General features: G+C 40.1%; 1 protein-coding gene across 1 annotated transcript; it reads left to right on the top strand.

The window, feature by feature from the left end:
• Window positions 1-7,596: 7,596 nt before the first annotated feature.
• Window positions 7,597-8,544, top strand: LOC113259779 (olfactory receptor 6M1-like). The gene has a single exon (XM_026505276.4). The coding sequence runs from the start codon at window positions 7,597-7,599 to the stop codon at window positions 8,542-8,544; it is 948 nt and encodes a 315-aa protein (XP_026361061.3).
• Window positions 8,545-23,487: the final 14,943 nt, after the last annotated feature.

Genomic DNA, 23,487 nt, shown 5'->3' with positions numbered 1-23,487 from the left:
AGACTGATAATCAGCAAAGAAACTGAACAGTAATAAAAGATCTCCCAACAAACAAAAGCCCAGGGCGAAATGGCTTCCCAGGGGACTTCTACCAAACATTCAAAGGAGAGTCAATACCTATTTTCAAACTCTTCCAAAAAATAGAAATGGAAGGAAAACTTCCAAACTCATTCTACCAGGCCAGCATTACTTTGACTCCAAAACCAGACAAAGACCCCACTAAAAAGGAGAATTACAGACCAATATTCCTGATGAACATGGATGCAGAAATTCTCAACAGGATACTAGCAAATTGAACCCAACGTGTATTAAAAGAATTCTTCACCACCATCAAGTGGGATTTATACCTGGGCTGCAGGGGTGGTTCAATATTCACAAATCAATCAATGTGACACAGCACATTAATAAAAGAAAGGATAAGAAACACATGATCCTCTCAATAGATGCAGAAAAAGCACTTGACAAAGCATAGCGTCCTTTCTTGATAAAAACCCCCAACAAAGTAGGGATAGAGGGAGCATACCTCAACATTATAAAGACCATGTATGAAAGACCCACAGCTACCATCGTCCTCAATGGGGAAACGCTGAGAGCTTTTCCTCTGTGGTCAGGAACAAGACAAGGATGTCCCTTCTCACCATTGTTACTTAACAAAGTATGGAAGTCCTAGCCTCAGCAATCAGACAACAAAAAAAAATAAAAGTCATCCAAATAGGCAAGGAAGAAGTCAAGTTTTCACTATTTGCAGACAACATGATACTCTATGTATAAAACTCAAAAGACTCTGACCAAAAAATTGCTGGAACTGGTACAAAAGTTCAATAAAATTGCAGGATACCAAATCAATGTACGTAAATCTGTTGAATGACTAAAATTAACAACACAGGAAACAGCAGATGTTGGCAAGGATATGGAAAAAGGGGAGCCTCTTACACTGTTGGTGGGAATGCAAACTGGTGCGCCCACTCCGGAAAACAGCATGGAGGTTCCCCAAAAAGTTTAAAATAGAGCTACCCTACGAACCAGGAATTGCACTACTAGGGATTTACCCAAAGGATACACAAATACGCTTTGAAGGGGCACATGGACCCTGCTGTTTATAACAGCAAAGTGCACAGTAGCCAAAATACGGAAAAAGCCCGTAAGTAAGTGGTGAGATTATATATATATATATATATATACACAATAGAAAATATTGTATATAGAATATACAATAGAATATTATATATATATATACAATAGAATATTATTCAGCAGTAAAAAAGAATGAAATCTTGCCATTTGCAAAGACACAGATGGAGCTAACGTATTGTGTTAAGCGAAATAAGTCAGCAAAAGACAAATACCACATGATTTCACTCATATGTGAAATTTAAGGAACAAAACAGATGGACATTGGGGAAAGAGAAAAAAAGAGAGGGAGGGAGGCAAACCATAAGAGAGACTCTTAGCTATAGGGAACAAGCTAAGGTTTACAAGAGGGGAGATGGGTGGGGGGCTAGGTGGGTGATGGGGATTAAGGAGGGCACTTGTGATGAGCACTGGGTGTGGTATGTAAGTGATGAATCACTAAATTCTACTCCTGAAATCAATATTACACTGTATGTTAACAAACTAGAATTTAAATAAAATCCTGAAACATTAAAAAAGAAAGAAAAGTGATTAAATAATTATGCATAGTTTATAAATATTTTAATTAATAATAATGCATAATTTAATAAAAATGAATAGTAAATTAACACTGATACATATTTGACTACACTTTGCAGCCAAATTTTATTTATTTATTTATTTATTTATTTATTTATTTATTTATTTATTTTAAAGATTTTATTTGTTTATTTGACACAGAGAGCGACAGCCAGCAAGAGAGGGAACACAAGCAGGGGGAGTGGGAGAGGAAGAAGCAGGCTCCCAGCGGAGGAGCCTGATGTGGGGCTCGATCCCATGACGCCGGGATCACGCCCTGAGCCGAAGGCAGACACCCAACGACTGTGCCACACAGGCACCCCTGCAGCCAAATTTTAACACCATTATTCTCTCAATAAATGCATCATCATAATAATAGTAATAATAATAATTAAAGAAAATATTGTTACTTAAACTTGCCAGTTACAAAAGCAGTTACTACTTTTGTAATGTCTTTTTCATGTTATGTTTTCTCTCCATTGTTCACCACTCATTGGTTTATGAGAGAGCAGACTGTCCGACAACCACCCCAAATCTCTTGGAGAACAGTTCTTTAAACACAACCTTATATCCTATACACTAAAAGACTAAGTTGAAATTATTTATATGTTAATAGATTTTTTTTCTATTTACGCCTATGTGTTTGACATCCTGGTAAAGACTGGATCCAAGCAGCAGTAACTGATTTCAGACAAGTATTTAAATGTGTACGATGGTCGTATTTGCTTTAAGAAGAACTGCATTCCGTTCACCTTACGCAGCAGAGGTCTGGAGGAGGGGAAATGATGCTCACATGAGAAGTGAAAGGCTTACAAAGGAAAGCCTTAAGGGTAAATACGTAAATAATTAGAAAAGGGATTTTCAAAACTTCTTAGTTTATTCTTATTTTACACTTTACAATCTCTCAGAGGCTGAAAGGAAATATTCCAAATGGATAAGTCTGGCTCATCTGACTTTTAGGTGACTTTTGTTTTAATTGAAGTACCGTTGACACATAGTGTGACATTACCGTAGGTGTACAACATAGTGATTCAAGAAGTTTATAAGGGCTGCTATGCTCACCACAAGCGAGCCCGGAAACACTTGGATGAATCTCCAAATACCTGATTAAGTAAAAGAAAACAAACACAAAAGACTGCATGAAGATGGGTCGCCTGGGTGGCGCAGTCCTTAAGCGTCTGCCTTCGGCTCAGAGCGTGATCCCAGCGTTCTGGGATCGAGCCCCACATCGGGCTCCTCCGCTATGAGCCTGCTTCTTCCTCTCCCACTCCCTCTGACTGTGTTCCCTCTCTCACTGGCTTTCTCTATCTCTGTCAAATAAATAAATAAAATCTTTAAAAAAAAAAAAAAACGACATGAAGTAAGCCTGCATTTATATAGAAATCTAGAAAATACAAATTACCCTGACAGAAAACACGTCAGTGGTTATCAGGGGCTGAGGTGAGGAGGGGAGAGCATCTCCTGCGAAAGGGCACAACGGTTTCTAAGACGATGGAAATCTTCTAAACGACCATAGTGCTGCCGGTGGCTACGTGACAGGACACGTGTGTCAAAACTCAACCAACTGTCCACTTAAATTGTCCATTATGTGTATATCGTACATCAATAAAACGGATTTAAAATATACACACAGACACATAAATCTATGTAAATAATTTCTTTTTGGGAAACAGCTTAAAGCTTATTTCAGTACATCATGACCATTTCGTGTATTCCTTTTATTACATGAAGAAAACACGTTTTAAGTTCAAGTTTCTAGTTCCTTGTGGCGTTAAAGCAATTCTCTATGTTCTCTTTAAATAAATAATATAAACAACCAGGAGAGTGTCCCAGGAGACCCTAACTTTATGACTGTGATTAGTTCCTCCCATTCTGACGTTCTGTGATTGCCATAATAAGCATTAACCTTTTCTTCTGCCGTAGTCCCAGGTGCCACCGCAAACCAAATCTCTGAAGGTGAACACGAAATCTCATTAAATATCGGAGTTCATCCCCTGTAAAAACTTTAGTAGAGGCAGGGAAGTGCTATTTTCTGGGGAGAGTAAATAAAGGTGGTGACATGTGAATACAAGTGACAGGGTTCTGATGAGTGAGCAGGGCTGACCTAAGGACTGGTGACCGTTTAGAGAGATATTTCAGTGACGCGAATATGGATCCTTCTGACAATCAGACGGATCCACAGAAGAAATTGAAATTCACTGAATAGACAGGAAGTGGCATTCCTGCAACCAAGACAGAAAAAACCCAGCTGTGATTTGGGAAGCATTCGGCCACTTTTGCCAGAGATCCACAATAGAAGTCAAACGACCTGCTGAGATTCAGCTGCTTGTGACTTCTCCACTCACCACCCATCCTCGCCATCTGCCCTTCTGGACAGAAATGTGCTCCACGATACACAGGACTTGCAACTCCGAGGAATGTTCTCAGGGTGAGATACACTGTGCGTGTCACGTGAAAGACGAAGAGATTATGGAACACTTGGACTTATTCTGAGTGTAGTCGAGACTTCACTTTTTCTGTGGACGTACGAAGAAGAACTGAGAAAAATCCACAGAGGTTATGAAAAAGGACAGTTTTTCATTCAGAGGAAGAAGGATGGGCTACTTCAGCAAGCACTGAATAACCGTTCGGTGTGGTTTTGAAAGGGGGATCAGCTGCCACGTGGGGAAAAGTCTCAGACTAGGACCAAGATTACACAGAATTCAACACCGAAGCAATCACAGTATTGAAAGAATAGCGGCAGGAATGCAGCAGGAAAAACATACCCAAGGTTCGAGGTTCCTAACCTACTCGGATAGAGAAAATACCGAGGGGGCTCGATCAGTATGATGTAAGTATGGTTTATTACGCAATTATCCGTGTTTATATGCTAAGCAGTCTGAGTCTCAGTAAATTTGTTTACATGTATATTTTCTGAATTTAAGCGTAATTACTGCTCTCCCCCAAATTATAGTGAAGGCAGCTGTCAAGTATGATAGCTTTACCCTAAGTATGTAAATGAAAGTCTTTAATGTACTCGGCTTGCAATTAAACTTTGCCACCTTTTACTGACAGCAGCAAAGATCCCAAATGATCTCTCATCCCCACCCCCACCACATCTCAGTCCTTTTCTGTTCCTCCTTCCCCATCCCGATGTTCTTAGCAAACATGCACTGAACGCCAAGTATCCATACATCACTGTATAAATAGGCCCTCGCTGAGGACCTCAATCTGTCACTGTCATTATCCTCATTTTAGAAAACACTTAAGACACGATGCTTAGGAGTCTCCTTAAAGATCCAAAGCTACAGCGACCAAATGAGAAAAACCCCGCAGGTTCTGATCCCAAATCTACTATGATTTTTCCATTAGTCCACTTTGTTCTGACCTAACCTGGAATCTTGAAAGGTACCGATGTGCAGTTTAATGCCACTTTATAAGGATCCACAATGGTAATGAAGAACAAACTTCCCCCAAAATGAAAGCCCCAACTTGGCAAGGTTATAATTACATTCTTAGACGCAGATTGTCCTCATCCAGAACCTTTCGCCCTAGACAGGAAGGGCTCGGGAGGGCACAGAGATCATCCAGAGAAGACCAGCACAAAGCCAGCTGCTTCTCCACGATCACGAAGTTGAGAGACTCCCCAAGGAGAGCAATGCTACATCTTTCGCTCTTCTCAGAGTTTATTTGACCCAAATACAGCAGAAGAGAAATCTCTCGATGCCATTTTTTCCATTCATCTAGGACCGCATGACCACCACGGCAAACAGCACCTCTGTTTGTGTTCGACCATCCCAGGACCTTGTTTAAGAAGTGGCGCAGTGCTTTTGCAGATCCCAGCCTATCTAACTTCACAACACCAGAGGGGGATCAAGCTCCCATCAGGGTCATCAAAGACTAAATATCCACAGAGGGAAATGAAGGACTTCAGGGAGGGTGGGAAACAATTGGCTAGACAAGCGGGAGGAACAGTGGAATAGATGAGAGGCAGGTGCATGAGAACCCACCTTCGTCTGCCTTAACACCTGCTCCTCTCCGGTGTGCTCAGTAAGGAGGGTGGGAGGGGGAAAGGAGAGGGCATTTCAAAGCATTTCCACTTGTCCACGTACCATGCTCTATTCTGTTTTTATGTTAGACCCCAGCAACATTAACATGTGTCCACCAGATATGCTGATGCCTTTTGTGTTGCAGTAATCAGTCTGGAAGTTTATTACCTGGGTACAGGTGTAGTGGGGGAAGGGTGAGTTTCACAATATTTATGGGGAAAGAAAACCGACTGGTAGAAGACCTTATTCCAATTGATCAGGCCCTTTTGAGGTCCTTTGATAACTTAAAAGCAATTTATTTTTGGAATAAATGAATGGGAAATACAAGTAATGAGCAACTACAAGGACCAGAAAAAGTACAGCAAACTTTTCAAATGGAAATCCATTCAGAGGGGGAAAAAAAAAGTCTTTAAGGAAAAGAGGCTGCTAGGAGTTACTTTTCCCAGACAGAGAAACTGAAGAAAATGGCTTCCTTTCAGGAGGAACTCGGTGGGGCCCAAACCTAGAGGGATCCTAGCTCACGTTCATAAACTGGTCATTTGAACATAAAACTAAAGGATTAGCCCCAAAATAAAACACAAAGGACAGAGCTTCAACTGAATTGTACAAACATGCAGTAGCTGTTCACCGTCGCTGAGCAGGATTCCAAGAGGAGCGTTTCAAACACCATCCAGCTGCAGCCACTCTTTTGTACTATTATTAGCAATTTGATGTTCAAATTGCTGAAAAGAATATACGGTATAAGGGAAAAAAGAACATAAGGAATAAGGGACCTATTTTAAAAATGCCCAGTTGTGGGGCGCCTGGGTGGCACAGCGGTTAAGCGTCTGCCTTCGGCTCAGGGCGTGATCCCAGCGTTATGGGATCGAGCCCCACATCAGGCTCCTCCGCTATGAGCCTGCTTCTTCCTCTCCCACTCCCCCTGCTTGTGTTCCCTCTCTCGCTGGCTGTCTCTGTCTCTGTCGAATAAATAAATAAAATCTTTAAAAAAAAAAATGCCCAGTTGGGAAATGGGAGGGAAAAGTTTTGTTGTTCTTGAGGACCCTGCCTCCACATGCCATTGTAAGAAGCAAAGACGGAACACACCGATCATTTTCCCAAAAGACGTTTTTCAAATGTCTGAAACAGGTTATGCAAGTTATGAACCATACATCGTGCACCTATTTGCTCCGTCACAGTGTAGACATCAAAACTCTTTATCGGTATAAGAATTAGAACAAACTAAGCAGCCTTAGGAGAGATCAATTATTATTGCATTCAGACAACGTGAGTTCCACCAGGTATCACATTGAGACTCACGCAATCCCAATAACAGAAGTGAGGAGAGAGGAATGCAGGTCAGCTCCCCCTTCATTGGACTCCCTTGGTCAGTATCGGGGTTTCTGCTCTTTTATGTGGAGCGGGAAGGCTTGAGATAACTCAGAGGAAAGGAACTCAACTTTTATTAACATACGCTTTCTCCTGTTGCAACTTGACTGTTTGGATTCTCAGTTAAGTATTCTCTCTTCTCAGGCGCAGAATTTAGCTGGGAAAACAGGAGATTAGGAAGAATGTAAGAGAGAAGGGAAGGAGCACTGAGTCAAAGAGAAAAACCATCATAAAGACCAGAGCTCAATGGGACCGTAGAGGTAATTTCATTCAACCAAAAACTTTAAATATGAGAATCCCAAGGTTAGAAGAAGTAATGTAATTTTCCCAGGGTCCTACATTTATTAGAGTGAGTGAAATCAGCATGAAATCACTCTTGACTCTATATCCAAAGCTTTTACTACTTATGTTTAGCACTGACATTGAGAGTTGAAAACTTATTTTAGCTGATTTTCATCGCTATAACTTTTTTTTTTTTCAGAGACGTGCTGCCCACTAGGTTTTACATGCGATGGATATGCAAAATCAGACCACAGTGACTGAATTTACCCTGACTGCCTTCCCTGTTATCTGGAAGCTTCAGATCTCCCTCTTTGTGGTCCTCCTGTTTACTTACATGCTAACTCTAACGGGAAATACTGTCATCATTTCCTTGATCTGGGCTGATAATCACCTCCAAACCCCAATGTACTTCTTCCTCAGTAATTTGTCATTTTTGGACATTTTATACACTACCTCAGTTACCCCAAAGCTATTAGCTTGTCTCCTAGAAGACAAGAAGACCATATCTTTTGCTGGTTGCATCACCCAAACATACTTCTTTTTTTTCTTGGGGACAGTAGAGTTTATCCTCCTGGCGGTGATGTCCTTTGACCGCTATGTGGCCATCTGTAACCCCCTGCGCTATACCATCATCATGAACAGCAGGGTCTGTCTCCTGCTGGTTCTGGGCTGCTGGGTAGGGGCCTTCCTTTCAGTGCTGTGCCCAACTATTGTGGTGTCCAGATTGCCATTCTGCACTGAAGAAATTAGTCATTTCTTCTGTGACATTGCCCCTTTGCTACAAGTGGCCTGCATAGACACTCATTTCATTGAGATGATAAACTTCCTCTTATCCTCCCTTGTCCTCCTGACCTCGCTGGTATACACCATTGTGTCCTACGCCTACATCATCTCTACCATCCTGCGCATCCCTTCAGCCCAAGGCCGTCAGAAGGCCTTTTCCACCTGTGCTTCTCACATCACGGTTGTGTCCATCTCCTACGGGAGCAACATCTTCATGTACGTGAGGCCCAGCCAGAGCCACTCGCTGGACTTTGACAAAGTGACGGCTGTCCTCACCACAATGGTGACCCCTCTTCTGAACCCCTTCATTTATAGCCTAAGGAATGAAAAGGTAAAAGAAGTTTTGAGAGAAGCAATCCACAAAATTTTGTCCTTATGGCACAAGAGAACCTGAACCTTATTGCACAGAAAAACTCGAAAGTTTGTTTACTAATAATGACTATGTTCAACCCTTGGACTCCATGTAGAGGAAAGCATGCTGGAGACCATATAGTTAAAGATTTGTGGGAAGATACAAAAAGGCTTCATGTCATATCAGATACAAGGTGTTATAGTCAAGGTCCAGAGTAGGCAAGTCAAGCATAGAGAAAATAATACATTTTAAACACTATTATTGGACTGTCTCACACAGAGAATATGATGAATTAATGGAAAATACTTAACTGAGGTCAGAAAACCTGAATTTTAAGCTTGGGTGTATTGCTTTTTTATCACATGACTCGTAGCCCATCTGAACTTCAGGTTTCTCATCGGTAAAGTGGAAAATACAGTTGGCGCTTTTCCTTTTCCTCTCTGTTATTATAAACTTAACCAGAATGGTCTAAGAAATACAAGCACAGGTAACTAAAAGTGAGCTCTTCTAACTGGTTCATCTGATGTTTGAGGTGACTACCTTTAACCCAACAGCTAAATACTGAAGAGAATAATAGAAACCAGGAAGAAGAATATCCCAGGTTTGTACAGTGTACTTAAACATAAAAATGTATATATACCTCACTTCATCCACTTAACCATCTTGAGAAGCTGATATTATTATCTCCATTTTACAGATGAGAAAACTGAGGTTCCCAGAGGCTAAGCATCTTGCCCCAAACTATACTCCTGGAGGGGGGCACAAGTTTCGAGGATGCAAATTCCAGTCTCTTGTAGTACCTCCCTGTACCAGGAAGTGTGGAATGGGAAGAAACTTAAGAGGGGATGAGTTAACATGGAAGTGATCCACTTTTTCTGAAACCAGAGCATCCCCTGCCTGCCCTAACAGTCTGGCAGACCTGCAGATCAGGGCAGACCAGAATACAGTCAACATAGACTGTGAGAGGCCATTGGTGTGAAAGGAAAACCACTACTATCTTTATGCCATAACTGACCACAAGTCTAGGTTAATCAACTGTGGCAGCCAGCCAATGTGGCAATCATAGGCAGGAAAAATAAAACATCCTAGAATTCCTTTGGTTAGGAGAAAATAGAAGCAGAGAATCAATCAAGCCAGCTTAAGCAAAATGCGTGTTTGTGACAATAATAATTAAGAACGCCACTCAGACTCCCAGAAGATAAGGAACAGGAAGACCTTCCAGGGCCAAGAATCAGGAATTAGAAAACCTTAAGGAACCAAGGCAGGTGCCTTCTTCCCTTGTTCTCTGGGTCATATGATCTGGGGTCATATAATCTCACATGTTACTATTTTTCTCCATATATCTTGGGGTAGGCTGAATAATGGCCCCTCCAAATATCCAGATCCTAACTCCCGAAACCATGAATGAAAGTAAAAAAATGAGGTATATACAGCAAAAGGATTTTGTAGATGTGATTAAATTAAAGATCTTGAGAGAGGGAGATTATCCTGGATTATCTAGATGGGTCCTAATTATAATCACAAGTGTAATGTGAGAGACATAGAGGGAGACTTGACCACATAAGAGATAGTAACGTAATAATGGGAGCAGAGAGAGATTCGAAATTGCTATTCTGCTGACCTGAAGTTGAAGCAACAGGCCATGAGCCAAGGAACACACTTCTAGAAGGTGGAAAAAGCAAGGAAATGGGTTCTTGCTTCCTAGAGCATCTGGCACAACCCACTGACACCTGTTTAGGCCCATTGGAATTGGTTTTGGGTTTCTGGTCTCCAGACTGTGACAGTAAGTACATCTTAGTTTTATTTTAAGACCCCGAATTTGAGGTCCTGCCTCTCTGTCTGTACTCTTCCTCCAAGGGTACCCCCCTCCACCCACCCAGGCATACCAGGTACCTCCTCCAGGGCCCATGAGTGATAAACTCTATCATAACTCCTGTTGTGGTCTGTTGAACTGCAGCTCACCATCTGGTATCCTCTGTTCCACTTAAGAAACATTAACTTGATAAATTCATAACAAGGTGGTACAACCATATATGACTACTTGCTTCATCCTTGAAATGTACTAAAAAAAAGTAGTTGTGTATGTGTGTGTGTGTGTGTGCATATGTGTGGTGATACATTTCAGAAGTATGTATTTCTATCTGTGAACTTCAAAATCTCTCATTAAAAAAAAAAATCCTTTATCATCTTGGATTGCTGGCCCACCCCAAGGATATTGTTTAAACCTAAGCAAAGATTCATTCCCTAATATGCTTTCTTACTTTCAGCATTTGGCTGCAAGTAAGCCCCCTTTTTAAAAAGATGATAATGCTGAAAATGATAATGTATAAGCTCTTTCTAGTCATCAAAATTTAAGTCATTAATATATTTTCACTGTTAACCTTTTCTTTTTAAAGATTTCATTTATTTGAGAGAGAGAGTGAGAGAGAGCAGGGAGGGGGAGGGGGAGGGGTAGAGGGAGAAGCAGGCTCCCTGCTCAGCTGGGAGCCCAATGCAGGACTGGATCCCAGAACCCTGGGAACATGGCCTGAGCTGAAGGCAGATGCTTAACCAACTGAGCCATTCAGGTACCCCAGGTTTTTTAGACATTCTGAGTAGAGATCTTGAAAAGCACTGACCATCATACAACCACACAATCAATGTAAAAGAGAAGAACTTGAAATGACGTGTCAAATAAAAGAATACTATATCCAACCAATCAATAAAATATCAAGTTATTCTAATACCGTTAGTACTTATACAGTCTCTTCATGTGCAGAAATACATGTACATGTCCTCCTGATGCAGAACTGAGTTCAGAGTCATCACCCGACTTCAGCAGAGTATACAAAAAATGCAGCGTGTCGTTTTACTTATTTAGTCAAACATGTCTCATTCTGTTTAGGCACCAGTCACAAGAGTGACTCTGAAAACACCTGTACTTGGGGCGCCTGGGTGGCTCAGTTAGTTGACTGACTCTTGATGTAGGCTCAGGTCATGATCTCAGGGTCCTGAGATTGAGCCCCGCACTGATCAAGGCTAAAAAGAAACAAGCTATCAAGCCATTAAAAAACATGGAGGGAAAATATTATCAAACAAAAGAATTAGTTTGAAAAAGCTGTTTCTCCATGATTCCAACTCTATGACATTCTGGAAGAAGCAAAACTATGGAGTCTGTAAACAGATCGGTGGTGGTGTGAATGGAGAGAAATCAGTAGTCAGAGCACCGAACATTTTTAGGGCAGTGAAATACTCTGTATGATGCGGCAATGATGGATGCACACGATTACACGTTTGTCTACACCACAGAATGTACAACACCAAGAGTGAACCTTAAAGTAAACTGTGGGCTTCGTGTGATGGGACAGTGTAGGTTCATTGGTGGTAACAAATGTATCGCTTTGGTGAGGGATGTTGGTCGTGGGGGAGGCTGTGCATGCAGAGGGACTGTGGGTATATGGGAAATCTTGGCATCTTCCTCTCAGTGTTGCGCTAAGAAAATAAAGTCCTTTAAATAAATAATGGAATTGATATAGGAAAAAGTATCTTTCAAAGAAAAAGAAATGCTTAAAATACGCTTCTTGTATCAACAGTGAACGGTATTAACACAATAGTGTAAAAAGTCAGTTTGTTCGATCAAAAATTATGATGTATCTGTACAGGAGATACAGGAGGAAGATAATGACCGAAGAACTTAACACTCATCTTTCATAACAGGAATTTGATAGACAATGTATAAGTTTGATAAATTAAGAAAGAAAGATATAAGCATTTATTTAAAAATATGAAGGTAACATTAGAAGAAACAAAAGTGTTTAAAATAATTCCCTATAAGAAAAAGGGCTAGGAAGTGAGAGGAAAGGAAGAAGTGACCTCTCTTTTTCTATGCAAAACTTTTAACATTCATTCACTTTTAACTATATAATCTGTTTAGTTTAAAAAATGAAAATCAGGGGTGGCTCAGTTGGTTAAGTGACCAGCTCTTGATTTCGGCTCAGGTCACGATCTCAGGGTGGTGAGATCAAGCCCCGGGTTGAGCTCCACGTTCAGCATGGAGTCTGTCTGGGATTCTCTCTCCCTCTCCCTGCCCCTCTATCCCTTCCTGCTTGTGCTCTCTCTCTCAAATAAATAAATAAATCTTTTTAAAAAAATGAAAATCAGTTTTAAAACAATGGAGGGAAAATGAGACTGGAGGAAAGAATAGCTTAGCTCCCAACCAGGAGCCATGGAAGTAAAGATGCCAACACACCCAGAAATTCTCAGCTCACAGTGACCGAGCACAAGGTATTTAGAGAGCCAAGAAGCCTTCATCACCGTAGAATGGAAAAGCCATTCAAGCATCTGAGTTGCGGACACTTAACGCACTTGAGATAAGCAGCAAGGACATTTGACTTAGGGTTAAAACAGTGAATGTGAAGGCTGATGCGAAGAGTCAAAGCAGTACCTTTGAGTACCTAGTGATCCCAAGGAGATCAGGAGCTCCCGTTGCCCAAGCAGGAGCTATGGACTCACCCATCACAGTCCTGCACTGTGGAAAGGGTCTTCTGCAGCAATACCCGGACCGTGTACATGCGAACAAGAGGAACACCAGGACACAGAGACCCCCCCGAAAATGCTGCAAGTTGAGTGCCAATTCTCCTGAAGCGTAGACCACAGAGGAGCAAAAGAGAAACTATATCAGTATGTTAACGCTGATTATCTCCGTAAGAGGATTGTAATTGTATTTTTCCCTTCATAGTTTCAGACTTCTCTTCACGTATCTATGAGCATGGACTACGTAAAGTGCTCACATTTTTCAAAAGGGTCACGGTTGTTTCAAATGAGTCATTGCCCATCTGACCTTAGAGGCAGATGCAACCTCAGTCGAACTCGGTGCTTGCCAATAACTTGAGAAAGAGTTGGGGGCTGTTCCCGAAATGTTATATTTTCTCAAAATATCTTCCAGCTAGTAGGTCGATGAGTCAACAAACAATTGCAATATATTCAATCTATCTGTCTGCCTATTTCATAAAAAAAGAAGGAAAATTCTATTCAAGGAAAGAAAGTCTAACATCCACAGCAGGAAGATATCATAGAAATAGCCTGTTAACAGAATGTCTGACACAAAAGATGGATCCAATACATAATGATTGAGGGAAGGATAAATTAGTGGATAAATAAAGAGAAGAAAATAAACCATCTTAAACTTATTGCCCTAGAATTCGTGATGTAACTAAGAATATTGGAGGCAGGCAGCACATTCGTAGACAAAACAGCATGACCAAAGTTGCAAAATTCCTCACAGGTCATATTTCCTGATTGTTCTGAATTTGTTACAGCACAACTATGTAGAAACCCTTCATTAGACTCTGCTCTTCTGGATTCCCTTTCATTTCTGCTCTGCCCCTTCTCCCTTTGGTATTATCCCCATGTTCACTGTTCTCTGGCTCGCCTGAGTCCACAAGGAATAGCCTGGAAAAGGTTGAGGAGTTCAAGACTTCAAAAGGTAGTGTTTGGGTTCCTGTAGTTTCACATTTAGAAGCAGAGATGCAGGCAAGGTAATTAACATGATAGCCTCAGAAAGAAAATCAAATAAGTCCCACTGGGAAAATCTTATTGCCAGATGAAAATGCATACATATTCACAAATCTGAATTTGTCCATGAAAGCACAAGGTCACAGACTCCTTAAATACGTATGAGCTGTCTATAAACTGATGAGCTCACTGAGGAGCTGAGAGATGAGATAGCTGTCCCAAAGGCACTCAGCCAGCAAGTGGAGCCAAACCACGGGTCTGACTTCAAAACCCAGGCTCCTGCTTCCTACCCCCCACTGTTGCCCTCTGTGGTAAAAACTGCAGGAAAGCTATTTGCAGTGAGTATCACCCACAGATACAGATGTAAAATCAAAGACAAGGAATGAGAGAGCTTTCGAGAGCATCCCTCTCAGATACTTCATTTCACAAATGAGAGACCTGAGGGTAGAGTTTTCAAGATCTAGGTGGTAAGAAAGCCAGAACCAGAACGGGCCTTTTGTTTGCCGATTTAATATTATTTCCTTCATGGCATCGAGCCTCCTATTCAGTCCACATTTATTAAACACTTATCAAACGTGAAGACAGAGTTCTAGAACTATAGAAGATAACAAATCTCCTCTAACGAAGTGGAGTTAGGAGAAGGAAAATTGAGGAAAACACTAAAGGAAATTTGGGTTCCAGTCAAATGCATCCGTTATAAAATCACACTCTTGGCTTGCCAGCAAATGAGGAGGCTTGCTCTATAACGCAGTCTGCCCCTCCCCCATTTTTTTAATTTTTTTTAATAATATTTTTTTATTATATTATGTTAGTCACCATACAGTACATCCCTAGTTTTTGATGTAAAGTTCCATGATTCATTACTTGCGTATAACACCCAGTGCTCCATGCAATATGTGCCCTCCTTACTACCCATCACCAGCCTATCCCATCCCCCCCCCCGAAAGCAAACTGAGGCACTCCCACATTTTATCCCCATGATATGGGGCTCCTGAGACACAAATCGTCTTACTTTTCTACAAGGTTAAGGATAAGAGATTTGTGTTAGGCTTTGGTGGCCGGGGGAGTGAAAGTGGTAAACACAGAGAGTAAATGTTTACATGGCCACCATTCAGAGGCAATCATGAGAAGCTATCCTATCTACTTTACCACGATTCCCACTTATTATTTCTCACCAGAACTTCCTCGTAACTGCTCCCCAGTTTGCAGCACTTCTGGGTATCCCAAACACACACACACACACACACGCACACACACACGCACACACGCACACATACACGTGGCTGGAGAAAAGTGTTGCCCTGCTCAGTCTTCACCCCATTGGTGAGGAGAGGGGTTCTGCCTTCCCTAAAGGATGTGGGGCTGGCTGAAGGCAAGATTCCTGATGCAGGACAGATGAGACTGAGTGTAGTTTACTAGTCACATACGCTTGCAGCCGAGGGAGGAGGACACCGCATGCCATGCAGGACCACATGCGGGATGTACTCAGAGGCAGAGTGAACACTGCTTAGTTGGCAGGAACCAAAGCCCTTTTGGGGTTTTTGTTTTTGGTTTGGTTTGGTTTAGTTGTTGTTTCTAAATTTTTATTTAAATTCCAGTTAACGTACAGTGTAGCATTAGTTTCAGGTGTACAATTTAGTCATTCGGCACTTCCATACATCACCCTGTGCTCATCATGACAAGTGCCTTCCTTACTGCCCATCACCTATTTTCCCCCTCCCCCAACCCCTCCCCCTTCCCCCACCCCCCCGTAACCCTTAGTTTGTTCTCTTTAGTTAAGAGTCTGTTTCTTGGTTTGCTTCTCTCCCTCTTTTTTTCCCCTTTGCTCATTTGTTTTCTTTCTCTTTAATCTCAATCTTTTTTTTATTTAAGATTTTTAATTTATTTACTTGTCACAAAGAGCACAAGCAGGGGGAGCAGCAGGCAGAGGGAGAAGCCAACTCCCCGCTGAGCAAGGAGCCTGATGCAGGACTCCATCCCCTGGGATCATGACCTGAGCCAGAGGCAGATGTTCCATTGACTGAGCCACCCAGGTGTCCCACATTTGTTTTGTTTCTTAAATTCCACATATTAGTGAAATCATATGGTATTTGTCTTTCTCTGACTGATTTCACTAAACATAATACTCTCCAGCTCCATCCATGTTGTTGCAAATGGCAAGATTTCATTCTCTTTTATGTCCGAGTAATATTCCTGTGTGTGTGTGTGTGTGTGTGTGTGTACATTCATCAGTCTTCTTTACCCATGCATCAGTCAGTTAAGGACGGGTATAATGCAGCTGGTCTGGTTGAGAGAGGAACGAGCTAAATGGGGGGGCCTTTCCTCAAGTGGGGGAGTATATCTGGCAAAAGTGGGGGAACTTAGGACTCTGGGGCCCTGTGAGGCTTGGTGGTGTCAAGACTACACATAAAATAGTAGACATTATAATATATCTCCCCAGTGTTACTTGAAATATATTTTAAAATATTGCCCACAAGCTCTTGTGTTTATGCCAGGTTCCATTTTGGAGGCGTTCATTCCACTGCAAGGAACTATCTATTCTTTTTCACTCTCTCTCTTCTTTTTCTCCCTCCCTCCCTCTCTTCTCTTTTAGAAATATGTATATTTATAGAAAAATATATTGTATGAATATATATTTGAAAAATGTATAATATATATATGCACACATTTTTACAAATATCCATACATCAGGCAGAAAGGCTGATAAGGAAAAAATGGGGTCATCCATAGGCTGGAGATCTAAGTGAGGTCATGGAGTATGTGTTTAGGAAATAAAACTATAGAATTGGGAGATTGTGGTCCACGATTGATAACCTTGGAGTCTGGAATTTCAGAGCTTGAGAAATTCTATCTAAGGGCAACACTCAGGTCATAACAATGGAGCTGATGCTTTAAAAGGAATGCCCATGATACTCATTGGAAGGAAGATCAAGAAATTCAAATTTTAGGGGCACCTGGGTGGCACAGCGGTTAAGCGTCTGCCTTCGGCTCAGGACGTGATCCCGGCGTTATGGGATCGAGCCCCACATCAGGCTCTTCCGCTATGAGCCTGCTTCTTCCTCTCCCACTCCCCCTGCTTGTGTTCCCTCTCTCGCTGGCTGTCTCTACCTCTGTCAAATAAATAAATAAAATCTTTAAAAAAAAAAGAAATTCAAATTTTAGTATATTTTATGAACTGTTCACATGGATGTTAAGGTTCCCTAGAACGATAGGAATCCTTAGGATGAAGTGGAAGACCACGAACCTCTAAAAAAGTCTTTACTCAATGTGTCGCCAATGGTTTTTATGTTTTGAAATTCAGTTTAAAAAACCTCCTCCCTCATTGTCTTACCTGAACACTCCATGGCCGTTCTTTACATCTTCCTTGAATCTCGGGTAATAAAGGGCAGAAACAAAACTTACAAGATTGTGTAATATAAGCCTTGGAGACATTTTATCAAAAAACAGAGGAATAGTGATTTGAAAGTGGAAGTTGGGAACAAAAGAACACTGCCAACATTCGCAACAGTAATCCTGAGCCCATTCCTCCAGCCCTCTGGAACATGGAAGGGAGGCACGCTTCCTTGTAGGAACCTCAGGGCTATCACTGTCCTCAAGTGAAAGTGAAATTGATATTAAGATCAACAGGTACCATGTTTGGGTTAAGAGGGGAATGTTTAAAGAAATTTTTATGGAAAAAATAGAAATATTAGAGAATACAGGGGATGCTATGGCAAGCTTGCAGCTGTGGGATAAAGTCTGGAGGTTGGAAGACCAGAGTTGAACCGGGCTGAGTTCAGTCCAGGGGTTATCTTTCTGAACCGGGACATGACAGGAATGAAAAGCATAATGCAATTTACTATAGCTGTCCGCAAGTTTTAAAGTGTAAAGTACATCACGTTCAAGCAAAAATATGCAGGCATACAAATGGACACAGGAGGGGATGCTTAACATCCCTGATCCTCAGGGAAATACTAGTTGAGACATCACCTCACACCTACCAGACTGGCTAAAATTAACAACACAGGAAACAACAGGTGTTGGCTAGGATACAGAGAAAGGGGAGCCCTTTTGCACTGTTGGTGGGAATGCAAACTGGTGCAGCCACTCTGAAAAATGGTATGGAAGGTTCTTGAATGTTAAAAATAGATGTATCCTATCATCAATCGCAATACTACGTACTTACCCAAAGGATACAAAAATACTAATTCGAAGGGATAAATGCACACTGGTGTTTACAGCAGCATTATCAACAACAGCCAAATTGTGAAAGAAACCCAAATATCCACTGATGGATGAATAGATAAAGATGTGGTATATATATACACACACTCAATGGACTATTACTCAGCCGTAACAAAGAACGAAATCTTGCCATTTGCCATGACATGGATGGAGCTATTAAGTACTACACTAAGAGAAATAAGTCAGTCAGGTATTTAAACATTCTTATTTTTTTCTTTGCATTTTAGTGCAAATAATTTATCCTAAGTGCTCTCTCAGTTCACAGATTGATCCTTTCTTCTTCTCGTAACACCATTGAAGGGATTTGTTACTTTTGAGAGTGTGGCTTTTGCTTGTAGCATTTCACTGACTTCATTTTAATATTGTCTGAGGAAATTTTAGGTCTTTTCATGAATGTTTTCTACTCTTTTCACTAAAATTTCTTCTACAGATGTATTGTAGTTAGTTTGAAGTTCTTGTCCATGAATTCTAGCACCTGGGAGTATGTGCTTACTGACTAATTTTTTTTCTTAATATGGGATTATTTTCTTGCTTATTCGCATGTATCATACTTTGCCATTTTATGTTCAACATTATAGTAAAAGATCATGAGAGACCAAAGTAGATAAAATGTATCCAAAAAAGACCATTCCTTGCTCTTTGTCACGTCACCGGGGAAGGTTTCTGGCTTATTGATTTTCTTTGTGATTTTTCTCCATTTCATTTTATTGGCTCCTCATTTTTGCTATTTCCTTCATTTTGGATTAATTTGTTCTTTTTTTTTACCAGATTATTAAAGTGCAAGCTTATATCATTAATGTGAGACTTTACTTTTTTCCCAATCTAAGCTTTTATTTTTTTTTAAAGATTTTATTTATTCATTCTACAGAGAGATAGAGACAGCCAGTGAGAGAGGGAACACAAGCAGGGGGAGTGGGAGAGGAAGAAGCAGGCTCCCAGCAGAAGAGCCTGACATGGGGCTCAATCCCAGAACGCCAGGATCACGCCCTGAGCTGAAGGCAGACGCTTAAACGACTGAGCCACCCAGGCGCCCCCCAATCTAAGCTTTTAATGCTATACTTTCTTTTTTAAACTTTCCCTTAGCTGTAACAATTTTGTTATATTGTGTTTTTCTTTTATTTCTTTTTTTAAGATTTTATTTTTTAAGTAATCTTTACACCCAACATGGGGCTCGAACTCAGAACCCTGAGATCAAGAGTTGCCGGCTCCTGTGACTGAGCCAGCCAGGCGCCCCTGTGTTTTTATTTTCATTCAATTCAAAATATTTTTAAATTTCCCATCTGCCTTCCTCTTTGGCCCCAGATTATTTAATGACTTTGTTTTCTAATTTTAAAATATTTGGGGACTTCATACATACCCCTTTTGCTAATTAGTTTAATTCTGCTTTGGTCAGAGAATATATTTGCATAATTTTAAATTCATGATCTTTCTCCATTTTATTTTTTTAATTAACATAAAATGTTTATTTGTTTCAGGGGTACAGGTCTGTGATTCATCAGTCTTACACAATTCACGGCACTCACCATAGCACATACCTTCCCTAATGTCCATCACCCAGCCACCCCATCCCTCCCACCCCCCTCCACTCCATATCTTCCTCCTTTTTGGTGTGACTGTTGCTATTTTAAGTTGAGTATATTGCAGCCTGAATCAAAGACTATTTCCTTAATCTTCTTTTCATCTAGGTGAAACTATGTGACTAATTCTGGCCAGACAGATGCAAGCAGAATTTTTGAGTGGTTCTACTAGTAAGGTTTCTTACAAGGGAGGGAATGATCCTTTCTTCTCCTTTTTTCCTTCTTACACCTTTGGGAGTTAACATGTAATAGCTGGAATTCTGACAATCATTCAAGACCACAAGTGGACCCTGAGCATGGAAGTGGCTTATGAGAGTGATAGAGCAAAAACATACGGGTTTTCCACTCATGTTATGCATGCATAAAGAGTTTTACTTTTTCTTCATTCTTGATGCCTTTTTAATTTTTTTTTCTTTTTTTTACTCCATGGGCTAGGCTTTAATGGATAATATTTATTTATTTATTTATTATTTTTTAAAGATTTATTTATTTATTTATTTTAAAGATTTCATTTATTTATTCGACAGAGATAGAGACAGCCAGCGAGAGAGGGAACACAAGCAGGGGAGTGGGAGAGGAAGAAGCAGGCTCATAGTGGAGGAGCCTGATGTGGGGCTCGATCCCATAACGCCGGGATCACGTCCTGAGCCGAAGGCAGACGCTTAACCGCTGTGCCACCCAGGCGCCCCTAAAGATATATTTATTTATTTTAGAGAGAGAGAGCATGGGCTGGAGGGACAGAGGGAGAGGGAGAGAATCTCAAGCAGACTCCGTGCACCAAGGCCGATGCCCGGCTCAGTCTCACCACCCTGAGATCATAACCTGAGCCAAAACAAGATTCAGACACTTAACGGACTGCACCACCCAGGCACCCCATTTATTTATTTATTTATTTATTTATTTATTTGAAAGAGTGAGCAAGAGCGGGAGTGGGAGGAGGGGCAGAGAGAGAGAGACAGAGAAGCAGACACCCCCCTGAACAGGGATCCTGACATGGGGCTTGATCCCAGGACCCAGAGATCATGACCTGAGCCAAAGGTCACACTTAACTGACTGAGCCACCCAGGCACCCCCAGGCACCCCATTTTAATGGATAATATTTAATAGAAATGGTGACACAGGCACTCTATTTTCCTTTGTTATTTTAAGGGGAATATGTGTCACAATCAAGAATGATGGTTTTGAATGTGTTAGGGACTGTTTATCAGATTAAGACAATTTCCTTCTAGTCTTAGTTTGCAAGGAAGTTTTATAATTAATGGAGGTTGAATATTATCAGCTATATTCTGCTTCAATTATGAGGAAAAATAGTTTGTGTTGACATGGTAAATTACAGTTCCCTGATTTTTTTTTTTATGTCAAATCAGTTTTGTATTCCTGGCATACACCCAACTCTTTTACACATAACTGAATTCTATTTGCTAGTATTTTCTTGAGGATTTTTTTCATTTAGATTCATGGGTGAGATTAGCCTATACTTTTCCTTCCTCATAAAATCTGGTGTTGGGATCCAAGTTACAGTAGCCCTTAAAATTAATAAGAGAGTATTTTGTATTTTAAAAATTCTCTTGGTGAGTTATATGATTGGAATGATCTGTTCTTCAACATCTGGTAAATTTGCTCGTAAATTTATCTGAGCGTGGAATTTCTTTATGTAGCTATATAAGAAAATTTATTGAGGTTTACTTTATGTATAAAAGGCACCGTAATTTCAAAGTTAACTCAAAAGTTTTGATGATGGTATATGACCATAAGCCACCAGTTTAAACGAGATATAGAACATGTTAATTATTCCAGAAAGTTCCCTCATGTGCTTCCCAATCATTACATATCTCCCATTTCCTGCAATAGTTTTCTAATTTCTGTTAGCATAGGTTAGATTTGCCTATTTGTGGACTTCGCAAAATATAATCATATAGTTCTTTTGCATTGGGGTTATTTTGCTCAACATAATATTTTTCAAAATTCATCCAGGTTATTGTATGTATCAGTAGCTACCTCCATGTTAATGTTGAATAATATTCCATTGTAAAAACATACCACCTCTTATCCAGTATCCTGTGGATAGACATTTGCATTATTTTCAGTGTTCAGATATTAGGAATAAAACTGCTTTGTACAGTTAAGTATGGTATTTTTAATAGACATATAATTTCATTTCTCTTGGTTAAATTAGGTAAATACCTTGACATGGTATTGTCAGCTCACAGCGTAAAGATACATGTTTAACTTTACCAGAAAATGCCAATTTTCCCAAAGCAATTGTACTGTTTTATACTCATGCCAGAATTTTATGAGATTTCAGTTTCTCCTTGCCAGGTTTGGTATTGTCTGCTTTAAAAAAAAAAAAAAAAGTTTTGGCTATTTTAGTAGATGTGAAATATCTCAGTATGATTTTAATGTGCATTTTTCTGATGCCTAGTAATGCTGTGGTTCTTTTCATGTGTCTGTTAGTGAAAAACAAGTCTTTTGTGCTGTGCCCATTCAAGTGTTTTGTGCATTTAAAAAATCGCTTTTGGGGCAACTGGGTGGCGCAGTCGTTAAGCGTCTGCCTTCGGCTCAGGGCGTGATCCCGGAGTTCTGGGATTGAGCCCCACGTTGGGCTCTTCTGCTGGGAGCCTGCTTCTTCCTCTCCCACTCCCCCTGCTTGTGTTCCCTCTCTTGCTGGCTGTCTCTATCTCTGTCAAATAAATAAATAAAATCTTTAAAAATAAATAAATAAATAAATAAATAAATAAATAATTGCTTTTTATTGTTGATTTGTGGGAGTTCTTTGTATTAAAAACAGAATTGGTTTTTAATAATTGTGCTTTTGTTGTTGCTTTGTAGGAGTTTTTCATATAGTCAAGATTTTATTAAATGTGTATATTGCAAATATTTTTCTAAGTCTTTATCTTACTGATTCATTTACTTAGCTCTGTATCCGGACTACAAGGAAATTGTAATTTTGAGAGTCTATTTTATAAATTGTTTCTTTGAAGGTTAGTGTTGGTCTTTTTTGTTTTCCTTTTCTAAGAAGTTTGCTACTTCAAGAACACAGATTTTTTTTTCCTGTGTCTCTTCCTAGGAATTTTGTGGTTTTAGCTCAGTTTATGTATGGAGTGATGTAATTGTGATTTTTATATGAAAGTTTGGTTGTTACAGCAACATTCCTTGGAGAGCTTGAATTCTTTGATTAAGCTTGATATCTTTGCAAAAATATCTGCAGGTTATCTCTCAATTCTCTATTTTGCTCCATTGATTTTTGCCTATCCTTATGCCAAGAGCATATACTCAGTGTTTATAAGAAAATTGGAGATCTTGAAATCCGTTGTAAATGTCCTCAACCTTGTTCTTTCTTTTTGATGATTTTGTTAATTTCAGATGTTTTGTAATTCTATTATCTGAAATATCTTCTATAGGATAGGAATTATTTTCTTACTCTAAATTTGTCACAAGTCATCTCTACAGTATTCTACTCCTATTCTATTCCTAGTGTACTGGGAATTTTTAATGATTATTTTAATATATATAATGCTAATTTGCCTATTTATGTTTTTTTATTTCTTTCTGCACACCTTCTGACACTTTATATTCTCCTGGGAATTTGTGTATTTAATCTCAGGTTTTAGTATCTTTATTTAAAATTCATTTGGGTTTTAAAATTTGTTCCATGCTTGTATCTGAATTATTTTTTACCTCTTGTTCTATA

The sequence above is a fragment of the Ursus arctos genome, unplaced genomic scaffold (genome assembly GCF_023065955.2).
Source record: "Ursus arctos isolate Adak ecotype North America unplaced genomic scaffold, UrsArc2.0 scaffold_22, whole genome shotgun sequence".
Taxonomy (NCBI): Eukaryota; Metazoa; Chordata; class Mammalia; order Carnivora; family Ursidae; genus Ursus; species Ursus arctos.
The sequence above is the reverse complement of the archived record's forward strand: the minus strand, read 5'-3'. Positions and strand labels throughout refer to the sequence as shown.